The sequence below is a fragment of the Ovis aries genome, chromosome 5 (assembly GCF_016772045.2).
Source record: "Ovis aries strain OAR_USU_Benz2616 breed Rambouillet chromosome 5, ARS-UI_Ramb_v3.0, whole genome shotgun sequence".
Classification (NCBI taxonomy): Eukaryota; Metazoa; Chordata; class Mammalia; order Artiodactyla; family Bovidae; genus Ovis; species Ovis aries.
The window spans coordinates 39,102,069-39,120,094 of NC_056058.1; the positions used below are offsets into that span (position 1 = coordinate 39,102,069).

General features: G+C 36.9%; 1 protein-coding gene across 1 annotated transcript; it reads left to right on the forward strand.

Moving 5' to 3' along the window:
* Positions 1-6,677: 6,677 nt before the first annotated feature.
* On the forward strand, positions 6,678-14,546 carry LOC101117332 (olfactory receptor 2W3). Its single transcript, XM_060416398.1, has 2 exons — positions 6,678-10,063; positions 12,828-14,546. The coding sequence occupies exon 1, from the start codon at positions 6,683-6,685 to the stop codon at positions 7,652-7,654; it is 972 nt and encodes a 323-aa protein (XP_060272381.1). The 5' UTR covers positions 6,678-6,682; the 3' UTR covers positions 7,655-10,063; positions 12,828-14,546.
* Positions 14,547-18,026: the final 3,480 nt, after the last annotated feature.

Consider the following 18,026-nt stretch of genomic DNA (forward strand, 5'->3'; position numbering starts at 1 on the left):
AAAAATGGTGAGTAGATTTCTGGATTTAGGAGCTCTGATATTATAATTTGTAAGTTTTTTTATGTTTGGTCATTCTGATGACCAAACATGCATTCCTGACTTACAGCTCCCTAAGCCTTGGAATTTCCTAAGTGTTGAGAATGATAAATATGTCTTTTGTTATGTTAGTGAGGTGCCTCTGGAAAGTACTTTAAGGATGGGGACAGTTATGGTTGGAATTTTCAGCCCCACCTCTTGACCTCTGGGGAGAGGAGAAGGGATAGAGGTTGAATCAATATCCAGTGGCCAATGTTGTAATCAATCAATGATATTTCATGAAACCTCCATGAAAGCCCAAAAAGACAGGATTGGGAGAACTTTCTGGTCGGTGAACGTGTAGAGATGCAGGGAGAATGCCCTTCCAACATGCCTTGCCCTCTACATCTCTTTCACCTGGCTGTTTCTGAGTTATATCCTTTTCAAAATATACTAATGATCTAGTAAGTAAAATGTTTTTCTGTGTTCTATGAGTCATTCTAACAAATTCATCTAACCTGAGGAGGGTGTCATGGGAATCTCTGATCTAGAGCCATTTGCTCAGAAGCACAGGTAACAACCTGGACTTGTGGCTGGTGTCTGAAGTCCAAGGAGGGGATTGATGGAACCTTCAATCTGTAGCCAGTTGGTCAGAAGCACAGGTAATAGTTTGGGCTTGCAACTGGCTTCTGAAATGGTTAGGCAGTGGGAGAAGTCTTGTAAGACTGAACATTTACCCTGTAAAATCTGATACTTTCTCTGGGTTGTATCAGAATCGAGTTGAATTCTCAGACACTCTGCTGGTGTCCAAGGTTTGTTGGTGTGGGGATCCTCTTATCTAGCATGTTGGAAACTAGGTCTCAGAACATCTAACAAAGGAGTTCTGCTCATCAGTCTGCCCCCCTTTGTTGGCTTGTTAAATAAATTTAAAAAAAAACATAAAATGTATCAAAGAAATAGAAAAATAAAAAATGAGAAACATCCTCCTTGCTCTTGGAAAATGTATGGATTTTGACTGACATTTGTTGTTCAGTTGCTCAGTCATGCCCAACTCTTTGCGACCCCATGCCAAGACACAAATCTACAGACAAATAAATATATGAAGCTCTTATTTTTTAGTAATAAGAAAGAAATAAATTTACCAATGCAAAATAATTTTTGAAGTATAATATATAAAAGTATTGAGGGACAAAATATGAATAAATGCAGCATAAAAGTTCATTTTTTTTTTATTAGGGCTGGAGTTTGTTATCTGTCAGGCAAACATTAGAAAGTAAGATCTAAGATGTGTGTTTCATTAAAAAATAATAGCATTGAAAAAGATATTATAGCTTCACGGGAGGAGATGGTGAAATGCCAGCTCTTGACTGAGAAGATCTAGGCCTGCTGTCTACTCTGAAATCGTCAATCCCATTTTCTTTCATATGCCAGTATATCTACCCTTTGTGTGAGTTTGAGATTATTGAGTCTGCAAGGTTAGACATGCTTTGGAAATAAATTAAAATTTGTAATTGTATAACTTCCTGCTCTCTAGGAGCTGAAAAAAACTTTTTTTTTTTTTTTGCTTTGTTGTTTATGTCTGTGCATTTCTGAGGTAGAAGGGTACATTCGGGGACCACAGTGTTCACGTGCTGAGCAGCACCTACAAGGAAAATAGATTTTACCTCTAGGTACAGTGTCAGTGCACACTCTCCTAAATGCTCAATTTAGAGAGATGTTATGGGGAGGGAGGTGGGAGGGGGGTTCATGTTTGGGAACTCATGTAAGAATTAAAGATTTTAAAATTTAAAAAATAAAAAAAAATAAAAATAAAAAAATAAATAAAAGTTACTGATGAGGCTGTTAAAAAAATAAAAAAAAATAAAACATGTTTTAAAAATCAGCAGGCTTTAAGCGGGTGATCTGTTCTGGTATCTCCAACTTCATGCAAAATTATATCTGAAAAACTGTGAGTTGTCAATAATTGGATTAATTTACTGACCTTTCTATGAGTCATCACCCACGTCGGTAGGGAGAGCTTTGATCTCTTTAGCACTTGTTCAGTTCAGTTCAGTTCAGTTCAGTTCAGTCGCTCAGTCATGTCCGACTCTTTGCGACCCCATGAATTGCAGCACACCAGGCCTCCCTGTCCATCACCAGCTCCCAGAGTTCACTCAGACTCACGCCCATCGAGTCAGAGATGCCATCCAGCCATCTCATCCTCTGTCATCCCCTTCTCCTCCTGCCCCCGATCCCTCCAAGCATCAGAGTCTTTTCCAATGAGTCAACTCTTCCAATGAGGTGGGCAAAGTACTGGAGTTTCAGCTTTAGCATCATTCCCTTCAAAGTAATCCCAGGGCTTATCTCCTTTAGAATGGACCGGTTGGATCTCCTTGCAGTCCAAGGGACTCTCAAGAGTCTTCTCCAACACAGCACTTCAAAAGCATCAATTCTTCGGCGTTCAGTTTTCTTTACAGTCCAACTCTCACATCCACACATGACCACTGGAAAAACCATAGCCTTGACTAGACGGACCTTTGTTGGCAAAGTAATGTCTCTGCTTTGAATATGCTATCTAGGTTGGTCATAACTTTTCTTCCAAGGAGTAAGCATCTTTTCATTTCATGGCTGCAGTCACCATCTGCAGTGATTTTGGAGCCCCCCAAAATAAAGTGTGACACTGTTTCCACTGTTTCCCATCTATTTCCCATGAAGTGATGGGACCAGATGCCATGATCTTCATTTTCTGAATGTTGAGCTTTAAGCCAAGTTTTTCACTCTCCTCTTTCACTTTCATCAAAAGTCTCTTTAGTTCCTCTTCACTTTCTGCCATAAGAGTGATGTCATGTGCATATCTGAGGTTATTGATATTTCTCCCGGCAATCTTGATTCCAGCTTGTGATTCTTCCACTTGTTACTGTCTTTCTTCTTCTTTTATTTTTTTTAAACCATTGAACAATAAATAGGAAGTGTTTCTCCAAGGTAGGGAAGACTTGAACTACAACGTTAAACAATGAATTGTTTATTCTTTGATCTCCCAAGCTGTGCCCATGTATATAAAATGAAAGATAACTGGGTTAGTGCCCATTCTCTCCCCTCACCAAGACAGTGGTGACAAATCCACATGACATACAATAAAATTCATTGTTTGCAAAACACAAGTGCACGATTGCATTAAATATGAAGATATTCATAGTGGCTGTTAAAGGTTCTTACAAAGTATAAACCACCGGTGGAGAGGTGAGAAGGTAGGGGAGGCTGTTAACACTGAACCAGTATGTTAAGAAGGACCTCAAACAGAGAAAGGAAAACTTATTATATTCCTTCCAAAGTCTGAATATAAGGGGAGAAAATGTTAGTTCCTTCCCAGAGCTGCTTAGAAAGTAAAGGTACTCTGGATCCCATCTGAGAGGTGAGTTTCTTCCATGGAGAAAGGTGTGTGATAGAAACAAGGCTTGTGAACACTCTATCTCAGGTCCCCAGTGTTTAAGGCAAGTGTTCCACTTGAACAGGAGAAAAGGCACAGCTTCTTGATTGAAAACTAGCAAGAACATTCTCTTTCAGCTGTCTCTAATCTTCCTGTGAAGAAGCCATTCTTACTTCTACATCAAAGTTGTAAAAGCAGTTCAAGAGATTGAAAACCAGACTCTTGCCTTGTCACTGCATTTGGCTCATCTTCAGCTCCTCATGCTCAATTTTCTCTTATATCCCAGGATTTACAATTTTAAGAGTATGCAATTGTGCATCAGTTTGTTTCAAAACACTGGTATCATTATGTAGACTGAAAATTTCTTTTAGTCTTTTATTCTTCCTAACTTCCTTTCTTCCTACTTTTCTTCCTTTTCAGTTTGATAATTACATATATATATGTATATATATATATGTATATATTAAGGGCGATGAGGCAATGATTTCTGTAAAGGAGGAATAACAGTTAAAAAGACACATTAACTGATTTTAAAAAAAGACAGAATCATTTCTAGGGAAATTTCCTAGGTATATAATCCTATACTCATACATGTATAAATATTCTTTTTAAATTTTATAACAACTCATGATTACTATTTCTTATTTTATGTACAAAGGATGTGTAAACATTAAAATCTTCCTTAAACTCCATCTCATGTTCTAGAAGTGAGTCTTTTTGATAATTCAATGTACATATTTCTAGATATTGGTTCTATTTTGATATGAATATTTATATATAGATTTAATGACCAAAAACATGGGACCAGATCACATATAAACTCACTATACATTACTTTTTGCCTTTTCCTTTTTTAAAATTAGTAAGATTTTTGGAAAAAATGCCAAATGAAGCCGCATATATATATTATTTTTATTTAGTAGTTATTTGTTTCAAGTTCACAAGGCTGTTATTTATTAAATCATTTCTATAACTGAACATATACATTATTTCTGAGTATAATCTGTCTCAATCAATACTATAATGAAGACTTTGGAGGAATTATATTACATGTTGTGTGTTAATAAATGCAGGACAGATTCCAATATTCAGAATTAATGAGTCAAAAAAAAACCCACAGGTGATTTAAAATTTTATAAGGTATAATTGTTTTTGTTAAAATAACATGAAGAATGTCAGCATATATGTTATTTATAATTAATGATCTCTTCTAAGATTCTGCCAAAGATACTATTCCAATTTAAATTCCTATCAAGAGTTAATGGGCTAATTTCCCCACACTTTGCCCAACTCTGTATATACCACACCTATAAATACTTATATATCTAAGAAGCAAATACATTTATATTTATACTTTATATACTCAATCATCAGTGAGAACAATTCTGATGTTTTGTCACATTATTGTAAATAATTTTTTCTGTAAAATGCTCAAATTATTATTATACATTTACTTTGTTACATATTTTCTTATTAAGGCAGCTTTCAGTTTTCATGTTGAAGCTCTATAGTACTGACATTATTCTTTAGACTTTGTTAGTTGTCTTTTTGTAGTATAGATTTTTTAAAAAATATGGAATTAAATATATATTTTGCTTCATACTTTCAAAAATTGTAACTTATCTAGTGAGATCTACCTAAATCCAAGATGATCAGGAAAAAGAAAAATGAGAAAGAGAGAGAGAGAGAGATGTACTGAGCAATGGTTGACTTTCCTTAGTGGCTGTATTTTTAACACTTTGAATATTTGATTTGTAATTAGTTTTGGTGAAAGGAGTAATTTAAGTATCCACACTCCCCAACCCCAAATGTCTTTTCAGTGATCATGTTGTTTATGTTGTTGTTATTTTATTTTTCTTTTTTTGTTGTTGTTATTTTATTTTTCTTTTTTTGTTGTTGTTTTTATTAAATATTTATTTATTTGGCTGCATCAAGTTTTAGTTGCAGCTTTCAGGATCTTTCTCAGCAGCCCAAAGTGGGCTTAGTTGCCCACAGCATGTGAGATCTTAGCTCCCCAGCCAGGGATGGAACCCATGTCCTCTGCATTGCAAAGTGGACTCTTAACCACTGGACCACCAAGGAAATTCCAATCATATTAAATTATTATATTTTCAGTGTATGTTTGGATATATATAAAGTATAATTTCTCCTCATTAGACTTTTTTTTTCAGAATTTTCCTGCCTAGTCTCATTTTTTTATATATCATGAGTTTTATATAGCATACATATAAACTTTCATATTTACTAACTTTTTCATATTAATAAAATAACAGAACATATGTGTAAGTAGTTTGAGTATTACCATATTAGATGGGAAAACTATGTAAAGGTAAGTGATCTTTCAAATAGCTTGTAATGGTATCTTGTTGGTTAAGAGATTGTAACAGAGGAGATTGGAATTGCAACTCAAATTGTTTGCAATCTACTTCTCTGTATCTGTCAGTAAGACTGGTGATTTGTCCTCTAACATTCTTTGTTCTGAATGTGATAGGTTCTTGGAATTGCAATTTGATAGAAGTTCTGAACATATATGTGAATAATTGCATTAAAGTTGCCTTATCCATTGCAAAATGTTATATTTTTTCTCAAGCAGTATATAGTATTTTGGAAGAAAAAAATTATTCCTTCTATGCAAGACCTATCTGAGAGAGAGAGAAAGACATACACACATAGGGACAGAAAAATAGAGACAGAGATGGCAGGAAAGAGACACAGAGAGATTAATTTTATGTGCATTTTAGTAATATTTTATTGTCTTATATATTATCTATACAGACACTTTAAAATTACCTCAAGAATAATAACCAAATGAGTGAAGTGTGTCTTTGGGATAAAGAATAGATAAATATTCTGCATAAAATGGATATGTCTTTGGGCCTTTGAGGTTACAGCAGGAGCTTAAAAACTTGTGTCTGAGGAAGAATCAATAGTTGGGCCATGGCAGGATTTATCTTTTCTGACTTTGGGATTAGAGGCACTACCATCAGTGAAAGATAAAGACTAAGCCACATTTTCTGAATTCAAAATTCATTCTGCCCTTTCTAGAATATGACAATTTACTTAACACACATCTGTCTCAGTTTCCTTTTCTGTAGGTCAAGGATAGTAAGAGTGCCAACTTCGTACCATTCTAGTTGGAGTTAAATGAGTAAATAAGTGTAAAAAACACAGAAGAATGTTTGTAAACACTCGTGGTAAACACTCCATTTTATTGGCTTTTCACATTATTAGTATCAATATTCCTCTTCAGGTGCAGTAGAGATGGATGGAACCAATGAGAGCAGCCAGGGAAATTTCATCCTTTTGGGATTTTCTGATCGGCCCCATCTGGAGAGAATCCTCTTTGTGGTTATCTTGATAGCATATCTCCTGACCCTTGTGGGCAACACCACCATCATCCTGGTGTCTCAGCTGGACCCTCACCTCCACACTCCCATGTACTTCTTCCTCACCCATCTCTCCTTCCTGGACCTTAGTTTCACCACCAGCTCCATCCCTCAGCTTCTGTATAACCTGAGTGGAAGTGACAAGACCATCAGCTACACAGGCTGCACCATCCAGCTCTTCCTATTTCTGGGTCTGGGTGGTGTGGAATGTCTACTCCTGGCAGTCATGGCATATGACCGGTTTGTTGCAGTTTGCAAGCCCCTGCACTACATGGTGATCATGAATCCCCGGCTTTGCCTAGGTTTGGTGTTGATAGCCTGGGGCTGTGGTGTGGCCAACTCCTTGGTTATGTCCCCAGTCACCCTACGCTTACACCGCTGTGGGCGTCACAGTGTGGATCACTTCCTGTGTGAAATGCCTGCCCTGATACGAATGGCCTGTGTGAATACAGCTGCCATTGAGGGCACTGTCTTTGTCCTGGCAGTGGGCATTGTACTCTCACCCCTCGTGTTTATCCTGGTCTCCTATGGTTACATCGTGAGGGCTGTGTTACAAATTCAGTCAGCATCAGGCAGGCAAAAGGCCTTCAACACCTGTGGCTCCCATCTCACAGTGGTCTCACTTTTCTACGGAAGCATCATTTACATGTACATGCAACCTGGAAAGCGCTCCTCCCAGGATCAAGGCAAGTTCCTCACCCTCTTCTACAACATTGTCACCCCACTCCTGAATCCCCTGATTTACACCCTCAGAAACAAAGAGGTGAAGGGGGCATTGAGGAGGTTGTTGCTACATGACAGAGAGAAGAAAGGGGTAAGAGTGAAAGGCCCAGACAGGCATCTCTAGCCTGGTTATGAACTCCATCAGGCACCATTGATGGAATCTGGAATTGTTGGATCAGATCTGGGTCTTACCTTTGCTTCCCAATTTATATACCTTTCCCTGGACTTCTTTACAACTGGTTTAGTTCCACTGAAACAGAATATGTTTTGATGAGTGAACTGGAAAACACATATCACCCAAAAACCTCTAGGTGATCTGTAAAGCAGGTGATATGGATCTGTAAAGACACAGTGATATCGATAGTTATAAAGATGAGTTTCTCCAACTTTGTGCCAGAGTGCCAAGAAGGAAACTTCTTTTCTTAATAAGAATTTTGCCTTTGTTGTTTGTTTTTAATGCACTAATGCAATGATGGGTGTTTTAGTGAGAACGATCACAGATCAATCACTTCTTAGTCAACAAACATCAACATGGGAATTCAGCATAGGGATGCTTGCATTTTTCAAATTCCTATCCAAAGCCTTTCATTTAGTCATATGTATTATCTACACTTTGTCCTCAAACTTTGACATTTTCCCCAAAGTTTGTTGTAAGAACTCTGGATAAACCAAGAAGTTAACCTATAACAAGAATATGTGTGTCATTTAAATCTTAAAGCATCACTATTTCTCAGGTATGTTTTTATTTTATTAGTGAGAAGAACCCGATATTTATTAAGTTCCTGTTATGAGTCAGGTGCTCTTAAGTCACCTAAACTTCTCTGCATCTGTGGAGATCATATGACTTGTATTACCCTTATTTTGCCCATATGGTACTTGAGGCTTTGAGGTTAAATCATTTACTCAAATAGAACTGAACCAAAAAATTTCTCCATGTTCTGTGTGACTTTCAATCCCTGATGATTCTATTGCTACACAAATTTGTAATGAGTAAAAATATGTAAGCATTTAATAAGTAAAGCAAGCAGCATGACTTATTTCCCTTCTTTGCATAATACAGTCCCAGATGTAGGAGAGGAAAAAGTTTTCCTGGAACCTTTTTTAGTCCCTTTCTGGGTCTGAAATTAAACTTACAAAGATAGGTTAATGGGAGAAAATAACACAAGTTTATTTAATATATGGTTTTCATGGCATAGGATACTTCATGAGGAAATGAAAATCCCCAAAACTGTATTTTTTATTTCACATTTGATGAAGAGTAGACAATGGTGAAGAAATTTGATAGGCAATGAGGGCTGAGCCATTGGTAAGAAATTGGGGAAAACTTAGCAAAGCATGTGTATTCAGATGCCTCTCAATGTTCCTCCATTTTTGAAATAAGAATGTCCCTTTCCTCAAGGAATAGGAAATAAGAAGGGTAACCTCATTGGAGGGTTTTATGAACCACTTCAGATGAAGGTCAGAAGTCCTTCCTGCTCCTGCCTTTTCACAAATGTCTTCAACTCAAATATGCAATATACCAAAATGCCATATTTTGAGGCAATATGTACTGAACCCTATCAAGGGTTTCTTCCAATTAATGTGCAAATGAATTACCCAGGATCTTTATAACATTTAGATTCTGATTTACTAATGTAGTAAATCAGAGTCTGAAATTCTGCATTTCTGCAAATTTCCCAAGGGATGTCCTCACTCCCTTGCTGCTGACCCTCAGATAACACTTTAATGCCATAGGAAATTAATCACCTACCAATTTTTTTTAGCAGGATATGCACACTCTGGAAAAATCTGAGATAGAACTCACAGATTAAGGGGAAATAAAATGGGGAAGAAGTAAAGAGAAGAGGCCGACTGAATGCTGCCATCATGTCTATTCTCAGTCCCCTCAACTTCACAGCCTCTCCTTCTCCACAATGAGCCTTGTGGAGAAGGCTCACCCTCCTTGTCTAACCTCTTCACTCTCTCACCTTATCTCCAAGGACGGAGTCCCATTGGGGTCATTTAAGTATATATGTTGATGTATGGCAAAACCAATACAATTAAAATAAATAAATTTTTAAAAAAGTGTATATGAGCCAGGGACTACTGGAAGGGAGATGTCTGTGCTTCAGGGGGATCAGCTTGAACATTCCAAAATGCTTTTTTAAAGAAGTAATGATTTGGGCTCCCAGGGTGGCTCAGTCATTAAAGAATATGCCTGCAATGCAGAAGACCTGGGTTTGACCCTTGGGTTGGGAAGATCCCCTGGAGGAGAGCATGGCAACCCACTTCAGTATTCTTGTCTGGAGAATCCCCATGGATAGAGGAGCCTGGCTGACTGCAATCCATGGGTTCACAAAGAGTGAAACACGACTGAGCAACTCAGCACAGCAAAGCACAGTGACAAGGTTGGGTTGATGAAATAAGAGAATGAGAGCTACTTGTATGGTAGTTAGAGTTTCTGCCTAGAGTTATAAAATTCTACAATGCTTCCTTGATGCAGAACTGATGGGGGAAAATTTAAGAGATAACCAGGGTTTGTAGACAATCAGCCGTAGAAAATTGCTCATATGGAATTGTTTCCTTAATTTCTTTTCTACTTTCTCATTATTAGTGTATAGGAATGCAAGGGATTTCTGTGTGTTGATTTTATATCCTGCAACTTTACTATATTCATTGATTAGCTCTAGTAATTTTCTGGTGGAGTCTTTAGGGTTTTCCATGTAGAGGATCATGTCATCTGCAAACAGTGATAGTTTTACTTCTTCTTTCCAATTTGGATTCCTTTTATTTCTTTTTCTGTTCTGATTGCTGTGGCCAAAACTTCCAGAACTATGTTGAATAGTAGCGGTGAAAGTGGACATCCTTGTCTTGTTCCTGACTTTAGGGGAAATGCTTTCAATTTTTCACCATTGAGGATAATGTTTGCTGTGGGTTTGTCATAGATAGCTTTTATTTTGTTGAGGTATGTTCCTTCTATTCCTGCTTTCTGGAGAGTTTTTATCATAAATGGATGTTGAATTTTGTCAAAGGCCTTCTCTGCATCTATTGAGATAATCATATGGTTTTTATTTTCAATTTGTTAATGTGGTGAATTACATTGATTGATTTGTGGATATTGAAGAATCCTTGCATCCCAGGGATAAAGCCCACTTGGTCATGGTGTATGATCTTTTAATGTGTTGTTGGATCCTGATTGCTAGAATTTTGTTGAGGATTTTTGCATCTATGTTCATCAGTGATATTGGCCTGTAGTTTTCTTTTTTGTGACATCTTTGTCAGGTTTTGGTATTAGGGTGATGGTGGCCTCATAGAATGAGTTTGGAAGTTTACCTTCCTCTGCAATTTTCTGGAAGAGTTTGAGGAGGATAGGTGTTAGCTCTTCTCGAAATTTTTGGTAGAATTCAGCTGTGAAGCCGTCTGGACCTGGGCTTCTGTTTGCTGGAAGATTTCTGATTACCGTTTCAATTTCCGTGCCTGTGATGGGTCTGTTAAGATTTTCTATTTCTTCCTGGTTCAGTTTTGGAAAATTGTACTTTTCTAAGAATTTCCATTTACCATTGCAACGAAAAGAATAAAATACTTAGGAATATATCTACCCAAAGAAACTAAAGACCTATATATAGAAAACTATAAAACACTGATGAAAGAAATCAAAGAGGACACCAATAGATGGAGAAATATACCATGTTCATGGATCGGAAGAATCAATATAGTGAAAATGAGTATACTACCCAAAGCAATTTACAAATTCAATGCAATCCCTGTCAAGCTACCAGCCACATTTTCACAGAACTAGAACAAATAATTTCAAGATTTGTATGGAAATACAAAAACCTCGAATAGCCAAAGCAATCTTGAGAAAGAAGAATGAAACGGGAGGAATCAACTTGCCTGACTTCAGGCTCTACTACAAAGCCACAGTCATCAAGACAGTATGGTACTGGCACAAAGACAGACATATAGATCAATGGAACAAAATAGAAAGCCCAGAGATAAATCCACACACATATGGACACCTTATCTTTGACAAAGGAGGCAAGAATATACAATGGAGTAAGACAATCTCTTTAACAAGTGGTGCTGGGAAAACTGGTCAACCACTTGTAAAAGAATGAAACTAGATCACTTTCTAACACCGTACACAAAAATAAACTCAAAATGGATTAAAGATCTAAATGTAAGATCAGAAACTATAAAACTCCTAGAGGAGAATATAGGCAAAACACTCTCAGAAATAAATCACAGCAGGATCCTCTATGATCCACCTCCAGAATTCTGGAAATAAAAGCAAAAATAAACAAATGGGATCTAATTAAAATTAAAAGCTTCTGCACAACAAAGGAAAATATAAGCAAGGTGAAAAGACAGCCTTCTGAATGGGGAGAAAATAATAGCAAATGAAGCAACTGACAAACAACTAATCTCAAAAATATACAAGCAACTTCTGCAGCTCAATTCCAGAAAAATAAATGACCCAATCAAAAAAATGGGCCAAAGAACTAGATAGACATTTCTCCAAAGAAGACATATGGATGGCTAACAAACACATGAAAAGATGCTCAACATCACTCATTATTAGAGAAATGCAAATCAAAACCACAATGAGGTACCACTTCACACCAGTCAGAATGGCTGCGATCCAACAATCTGCAAGCAATAAATGCTGGAGAGGAACCTCCTACACTGTTGGTGGGAATGCAAACTAGTACAGCCACTATGGAGAACAGTGTGGAGATTCCTTAAAAAATTGGAAATGGAACTACCTTATGACCCAGCAATCCCACTGCTGGGCATACACACCGAGAAACCAGAATTGAAAGAGACACATGTACCCCAGCACTGTTTATAATAGCCAGGACATGGAAACAACCTAGAAGTCCATCAGCAGATGAATGGATAAGAAAGCTGTGGTACATATACACAATGGAGTATTACTCAGCCATTAAAAGAATTCATTTGAATCAGTTCTGATGAGATGGATGAAACTGGAGCCGATTATACAGAGTGAAGTAAGCCAGAAAAACACCAATACAGTATACTAACACATATATATGGAATTTAGGAAGATGGCAATGACGACCCTGTATGCAAGACAGGAAAAAAGACACAGATGTATAACTCAGAGGAGAGGAGGGTGGGATGATTTGGGAGAATTGGAATTCTAACATGTATACTATCATGTAAGAATTGAATCGCCAGTCCATGTCTGACGTAGGAGGGGGGGGTCATGTTTGGGAACGCATGTAAGAATTAAAGATTTTAAAATTTAAAAAAAAAAAACTGAAAATTAAAAATCAAAAAAAAAAAAAAGAAAGAAAGAAAATTGCTCATAGGGCTTCTCCAAACTCATTCTCTTTTTGGAAATAACTTGCTGGACATCCTACATGAGCTTGAAGAGCAGCCTCTTGAGAAGAGGGGACTTAAGGAATAGTAACTGGACTATTGCCAGTGTTCCTAGCTTTGGAAAATACCCTAAAGATAGCAGAGAATGTTCACAGAACTCTAAGGAATGAAAGTAGTCCAGTGTTCACTGAGGGGATTTTTATTATGCTTCTTCAGTTAAGGGACGGATTTCAACTGAGTAAAATTTAAAGATTTTATTGGCTTTATTCAGTGATTTATGCTCAGGCATCATCCCTCTAGCAGAAAGGAAGCAACTAACCAACTGTGTAAAATGAAAGATGCTTATAGGCAGAAGAGGGCAGAGACTTGTACTTGGCAAAAACACATTTGTTTTCGTGCTGTTATTTGTTACTTTCCTTGTAGGAGAGAAACAAGTATCTAAGGTAGATTACCTAATTAATGGACTTCCCTGGTGGCTCAGACGCTAAACCATCTGTCTACACTGTGGGAGACCTGGGTTCGATCCCTGGGTCGGGAAGATCTGCTGGAGAAGGAAATGGCAATCCACTTAATGCTGGTCATGCAATCCTAATTGGCTGGCTTAAGATTCCATTTCTAGGAGAGCTGAAACTATATTTTAAAAGTCTGATGATGTGGAGTTTGTAATAAGCAACTCCATTCAGATCTGTTATCTATAATATCTCTGATTATTTTGTGACATGGGGGAACCAATAAATATAGTTGCTATGGAATTGTACAAGATACTCCACTCACTGGCTCTAAGCCAGAACAAAGTTGATTTTACTGGAGTCCCATTCTTCCAGAAAATAACTACAGATAAGAAATCCCCTTACTCTTTTTATGCCCCTCCAAATGGCAAACTCTGAAGAATGACTCATCCTCAAATAACTCATATACATCCCCTCTCTCTTCTTCCAAAGACATTACTCCCTTTTTTAGCTACTAAGTAAGGTCCCCAAGCCATTTTCTTTACAAGGAGATTTTCTTCATGTTGAAGTATATTTCTAGGCCCAACATCTAGGGTGCAACATCAGCAAACTGAAATTCTGTGTTCTGCTTGATGAGAAATGCAGTATAACCAGTCAGCCAATCTCCAAATGCCCCAAGGTAATTCTGGGCTTTATTCTTGGTTGGTCCTTGACATTTTTAGATAAGGTCAGATATGCATTAGAAGAGAAACAGGCCCCAAATGGAGCCATTTGTGCTAAGAGCCATGTCAGCAAAGTAAGACATAATAACCAATTTAATTGCAGTCACAACTTCTTCTAGGAATATAATATCAACAGCTAGGTTTGTAATTTTCTCATCAGCACCGATGAGGTAATCCACCATGTAACCCTCTTCCATCCCCAGGAGATCCTTTACATAAGCCTGAAGTCACCCACTCTTCCTCTTCTGCCTATGTAGGCCTTCCATTTTGCACAGCTCCTCAGAACTGTTCTTTACTTGTTAGATGGAATGTTGCCTGGTTCATGAATTATTTGATAAACCCAATTAGGTCTTTCAAATTTGCTCAGCTGAATTTTTGCTATTTATTGGGTTGGCCAAAGATTCATTTTTTTACTCCCATAAAATGGCCCTAGTAGTGCTTTGTGGTCTTTAACTTCATTTGAATTGTTATGTTTGATTGTACTCTGGCAACTATTAGCATGCATTAAAAAAAAAAAAAACCATCAAAATTGATGAATTTTTGTGTAGCTATTTTAATATTGAAGACAGAAGAAAAAACATTTTCAGCATATTATGCTTTATTATTTTAAGAAAGGTAAGAATGCAACTGAAATGAAAGAAAAGATCTGTGCAGTGTATGAAGATGGTGCTATGACTGAATGTGTCAAAAGTGATTTGTGAAATTTTGTGCTGGAGGTTTCTGGCTAGACAATGCTCCCTGATCAGTTGGATAAGTTGAAGTTGATAGCAATCAAACCGAGACATTAACTGAGAACATTTAACGCTGTACCATGCGGGAGATAGCCGACATACTCAAAATACACAGATGTATAGAACAGACTTTTGGACTCTGTGGGAGAGGGAGAGGGTGGGATGATTTGGGAGAATGGCGTTGAAACATGTATACTATCATGTAAGAAATGTATCGCCAGTCTAGGTTCGATACAGGATACAGGATGCTTGGGGCTGGTGCACTGGGATGACCCAGAGAGATGATATGGGGAGAGAGGTTGGGGGGGCGATGGTTCAGGATTGGGAACTCATGTACACCCATGGTGGATTCATGTCAATGTATGGCAAAACCAATACAATATTGTAAAGTAAAATAATAAATAAATAAATAAAAATAATAAAAATTTATATGTATAGAAAAAATATATCTAAATCAAGCATTGACTATTATTTGTACCAGCTTGATTATGTATGTTAATCACTTTGATGTTTGGGTTCCATATAAGTTAAGTGAAAAAATCTTGTTGACCATATTTCTACATATGATTCTCCAATGAAATGTAAGGAAATTGTTTCATTTTAAAAACAAATTGTGACAGGCAATAAAAAGTGGATACTGTACAATAATGTGCAATGGTAGACACTGTGGGAAAAGCAAAATAAATGACCACCAACCACACCACAGGCCAGTCTTCATACAAAGAAGGCGATATTATATATGTGGTGGAACTGGAAAGGAGTCCTCTATTATGAGCTCCTTCTGAAAAACCAAACAATTAATTCTGACAAGTACTGCTGCCAGTTAGATCAACTGAAAGCAACACTCAACAAAAAAGTGTCCAGAATCAGTAAACAGAAAATGAATAATCTTCCATCAGGATACTGTAAATCCATATATATATATATATATATTTTTTTTTTGGTGACTAGGCAAAAACTGTTACAGCTTGGCCAAGAAATTCTGATTCATCTTCTGTATCCACCAAACGTTGCATCTTCAGATGCGCATTTAGTCTTTACAAAATTCTCTTAATGGAAAAAAATTCAATTCCTCAAAAGAATGTAAATGATACCTGGAATAAGTATCTTTTCTTTACTCAAAAAGGCAAAAAGTTTTGGAAAGATGAAATTATAACGTTGTCTTTAAAATGGCAGAAGGTAGTGGAACAAAATGGTAAATACATTGCTCAATAAAGTTATTGGTGAAAATGAGAAGAAAAATATGTCTTTCATTTGTACTTAAAGAAAATGAAGGAACTTTTTAGCCAATGAAATAATATGTGCAACCTCAGCTGATCATGCACTTTTCTTGCACTGCCATTTCTAGTATTCTATACAGCTCACTCTTGCCCAAATGTCATTGCGGAAGAGTGTTCCACTGCTTGTCAGGCATTGAACTCAAATCCTTGAATCATTTTCCCTGAAATAAAGGGCATCAAACTTGTTACTAATTTATTTTTGTCATTTGATTCTCTCTAAGGAATGCCCTTTACATTAAAGTAGTTTGAAAAAGTCATCTCCTTAATTTTCCAGCACATTTTGCTTCACATTTATTTTTCCACGTGTTGAAAAATTGAGGTTAAAACTTCATCAACATGTGATATAGGACAGAATAAGATAAACTGGCGTCTCTAGTGGGTGAATGGTTTCTGTTCCAATCATTTCCTGTTGACTGCAACTCTTTTTTCAGGTACTCCTTTTTTATTCTCTATTAATGGTGCTTCTTTTTTAAACAGCTCTTATGTTTTATTTTTTGTCTACCTATTTTTTATTTTCTATCTCTATTTTGATTCTTGTCCAATCAACTCTTTTTTTAGACCACAGCCGGGACTCCCTCTCCTATTAATGTCACAATTACCATGCATACTTTAAAAAATAACTTTGAGTAAAATCATGACTCATAAATATAAGTGAACTCATGTTAAAGGGTTTTTTTTTTTTCTTTTTCTTTTACTCATAGGATCTGAGGTGTTCAGGCAGATGCTATAAAGAGCTTAATGGAAATTGAAGCCAGTAAAACTTTACTAAGTTAAGAAATGTTGATTTGAAGTGAGAATACAGCAAAACTGTTCTGTCCACTGGGTAGAAGGCAGTCAATTAAATGTCTACTAGACACGGCATGACATGCATGTCTATTAATTGCCTACAACTTACAAAAAGTACAAATAGCTCAAATTCAATGAAAGGGGGCTAGAATCTGAGAGCCAGACATGTGTGCCAGAGATAATAGTTTTCTTCAGAAACACAACTTTTTTTTTCTATACTGTTAAAAACAATTAGGGTTTTCCAAGTGACAGAGTGCTGGAGAATCCACCTGTCAATGTAAGAGATGTGGGTTTGATCCCTGGGTCACGAAGATCCTCTGGAGTAGAAAATGGCAACCCACTCCAGTATTCTTGCTTGGAAAATTTCATGAACAGAGAAGCCTGGTGGTCTACAGTCCATGGGGACCCAAAGAGTTGAACACACTGAGCAACTGAACACAAAAGCAATTAGCACTTTTGGGGTCTTTGATATGTGGCTGCCACTATTAAGGTTTTACCTGCATTTACTTGTTAAATCCTCATTCAAGATGGTGAAATGGGTAGTGTCACATCTATATTACAAGAGAGAAAGTTAGAGCTCCTCTATTTTAATATCCAGTTCCTGGGAGAGTAAGAATGCAGAGGTTTAGCCACTGTGCTATATCACTTGTATGTAATCCTGAGTGGACTAGTGGGGTTCAGGAAATGTTACTCCAAAACATGGTACTTTAGCATGCTGAATAGTTTAAACACAAGGAGTTTGAGAGAATGATATAAGCTAAAAGACTCTGACCTTTCCCTCACTCATGTCCCCTGAAATATGTCATAAAATTCCCATGTGAGAGGTGCCCCCCTCAAACCTGGAGTAATGGGACATTCTTATCTCTAAAGACAAAGGGATACTAAGAAGAATTCTAGCAAACAGGCTATGCTAAGTTTCCCAGAGTTTACTACACTTACCTCATACTCCTTAAACTATCACATTCGTCCATGACAGTCCACTCTTCATCAAACCTAGCATAAAAATATTCAGAGCCAAGTCTTTTTTTTTGGGGGGGGAGTCTCATTTCCTTTTGAAGTTCCATGTCACATAAAACTTATATTAAATAAATTCATGTGTTTTTCTTTTGTTAATTTATCCTTGTCACTTTAATTTTCAGACCTAAGAGGACCCAGGAAAACTTTTTCCTGTTCTACAAGTTGGAGTCCTCATATTAATAAGTC

What these genes read in the sequence shown, in the direction of transcription:
- LOC101117332 (XM_060416398.1), top strand. Translation starts at nt 6,683, where the DNA reads ATGGATGGAACCAATGAGAGCAGCCAGGGAAATTTCATCCTTTTGGGA.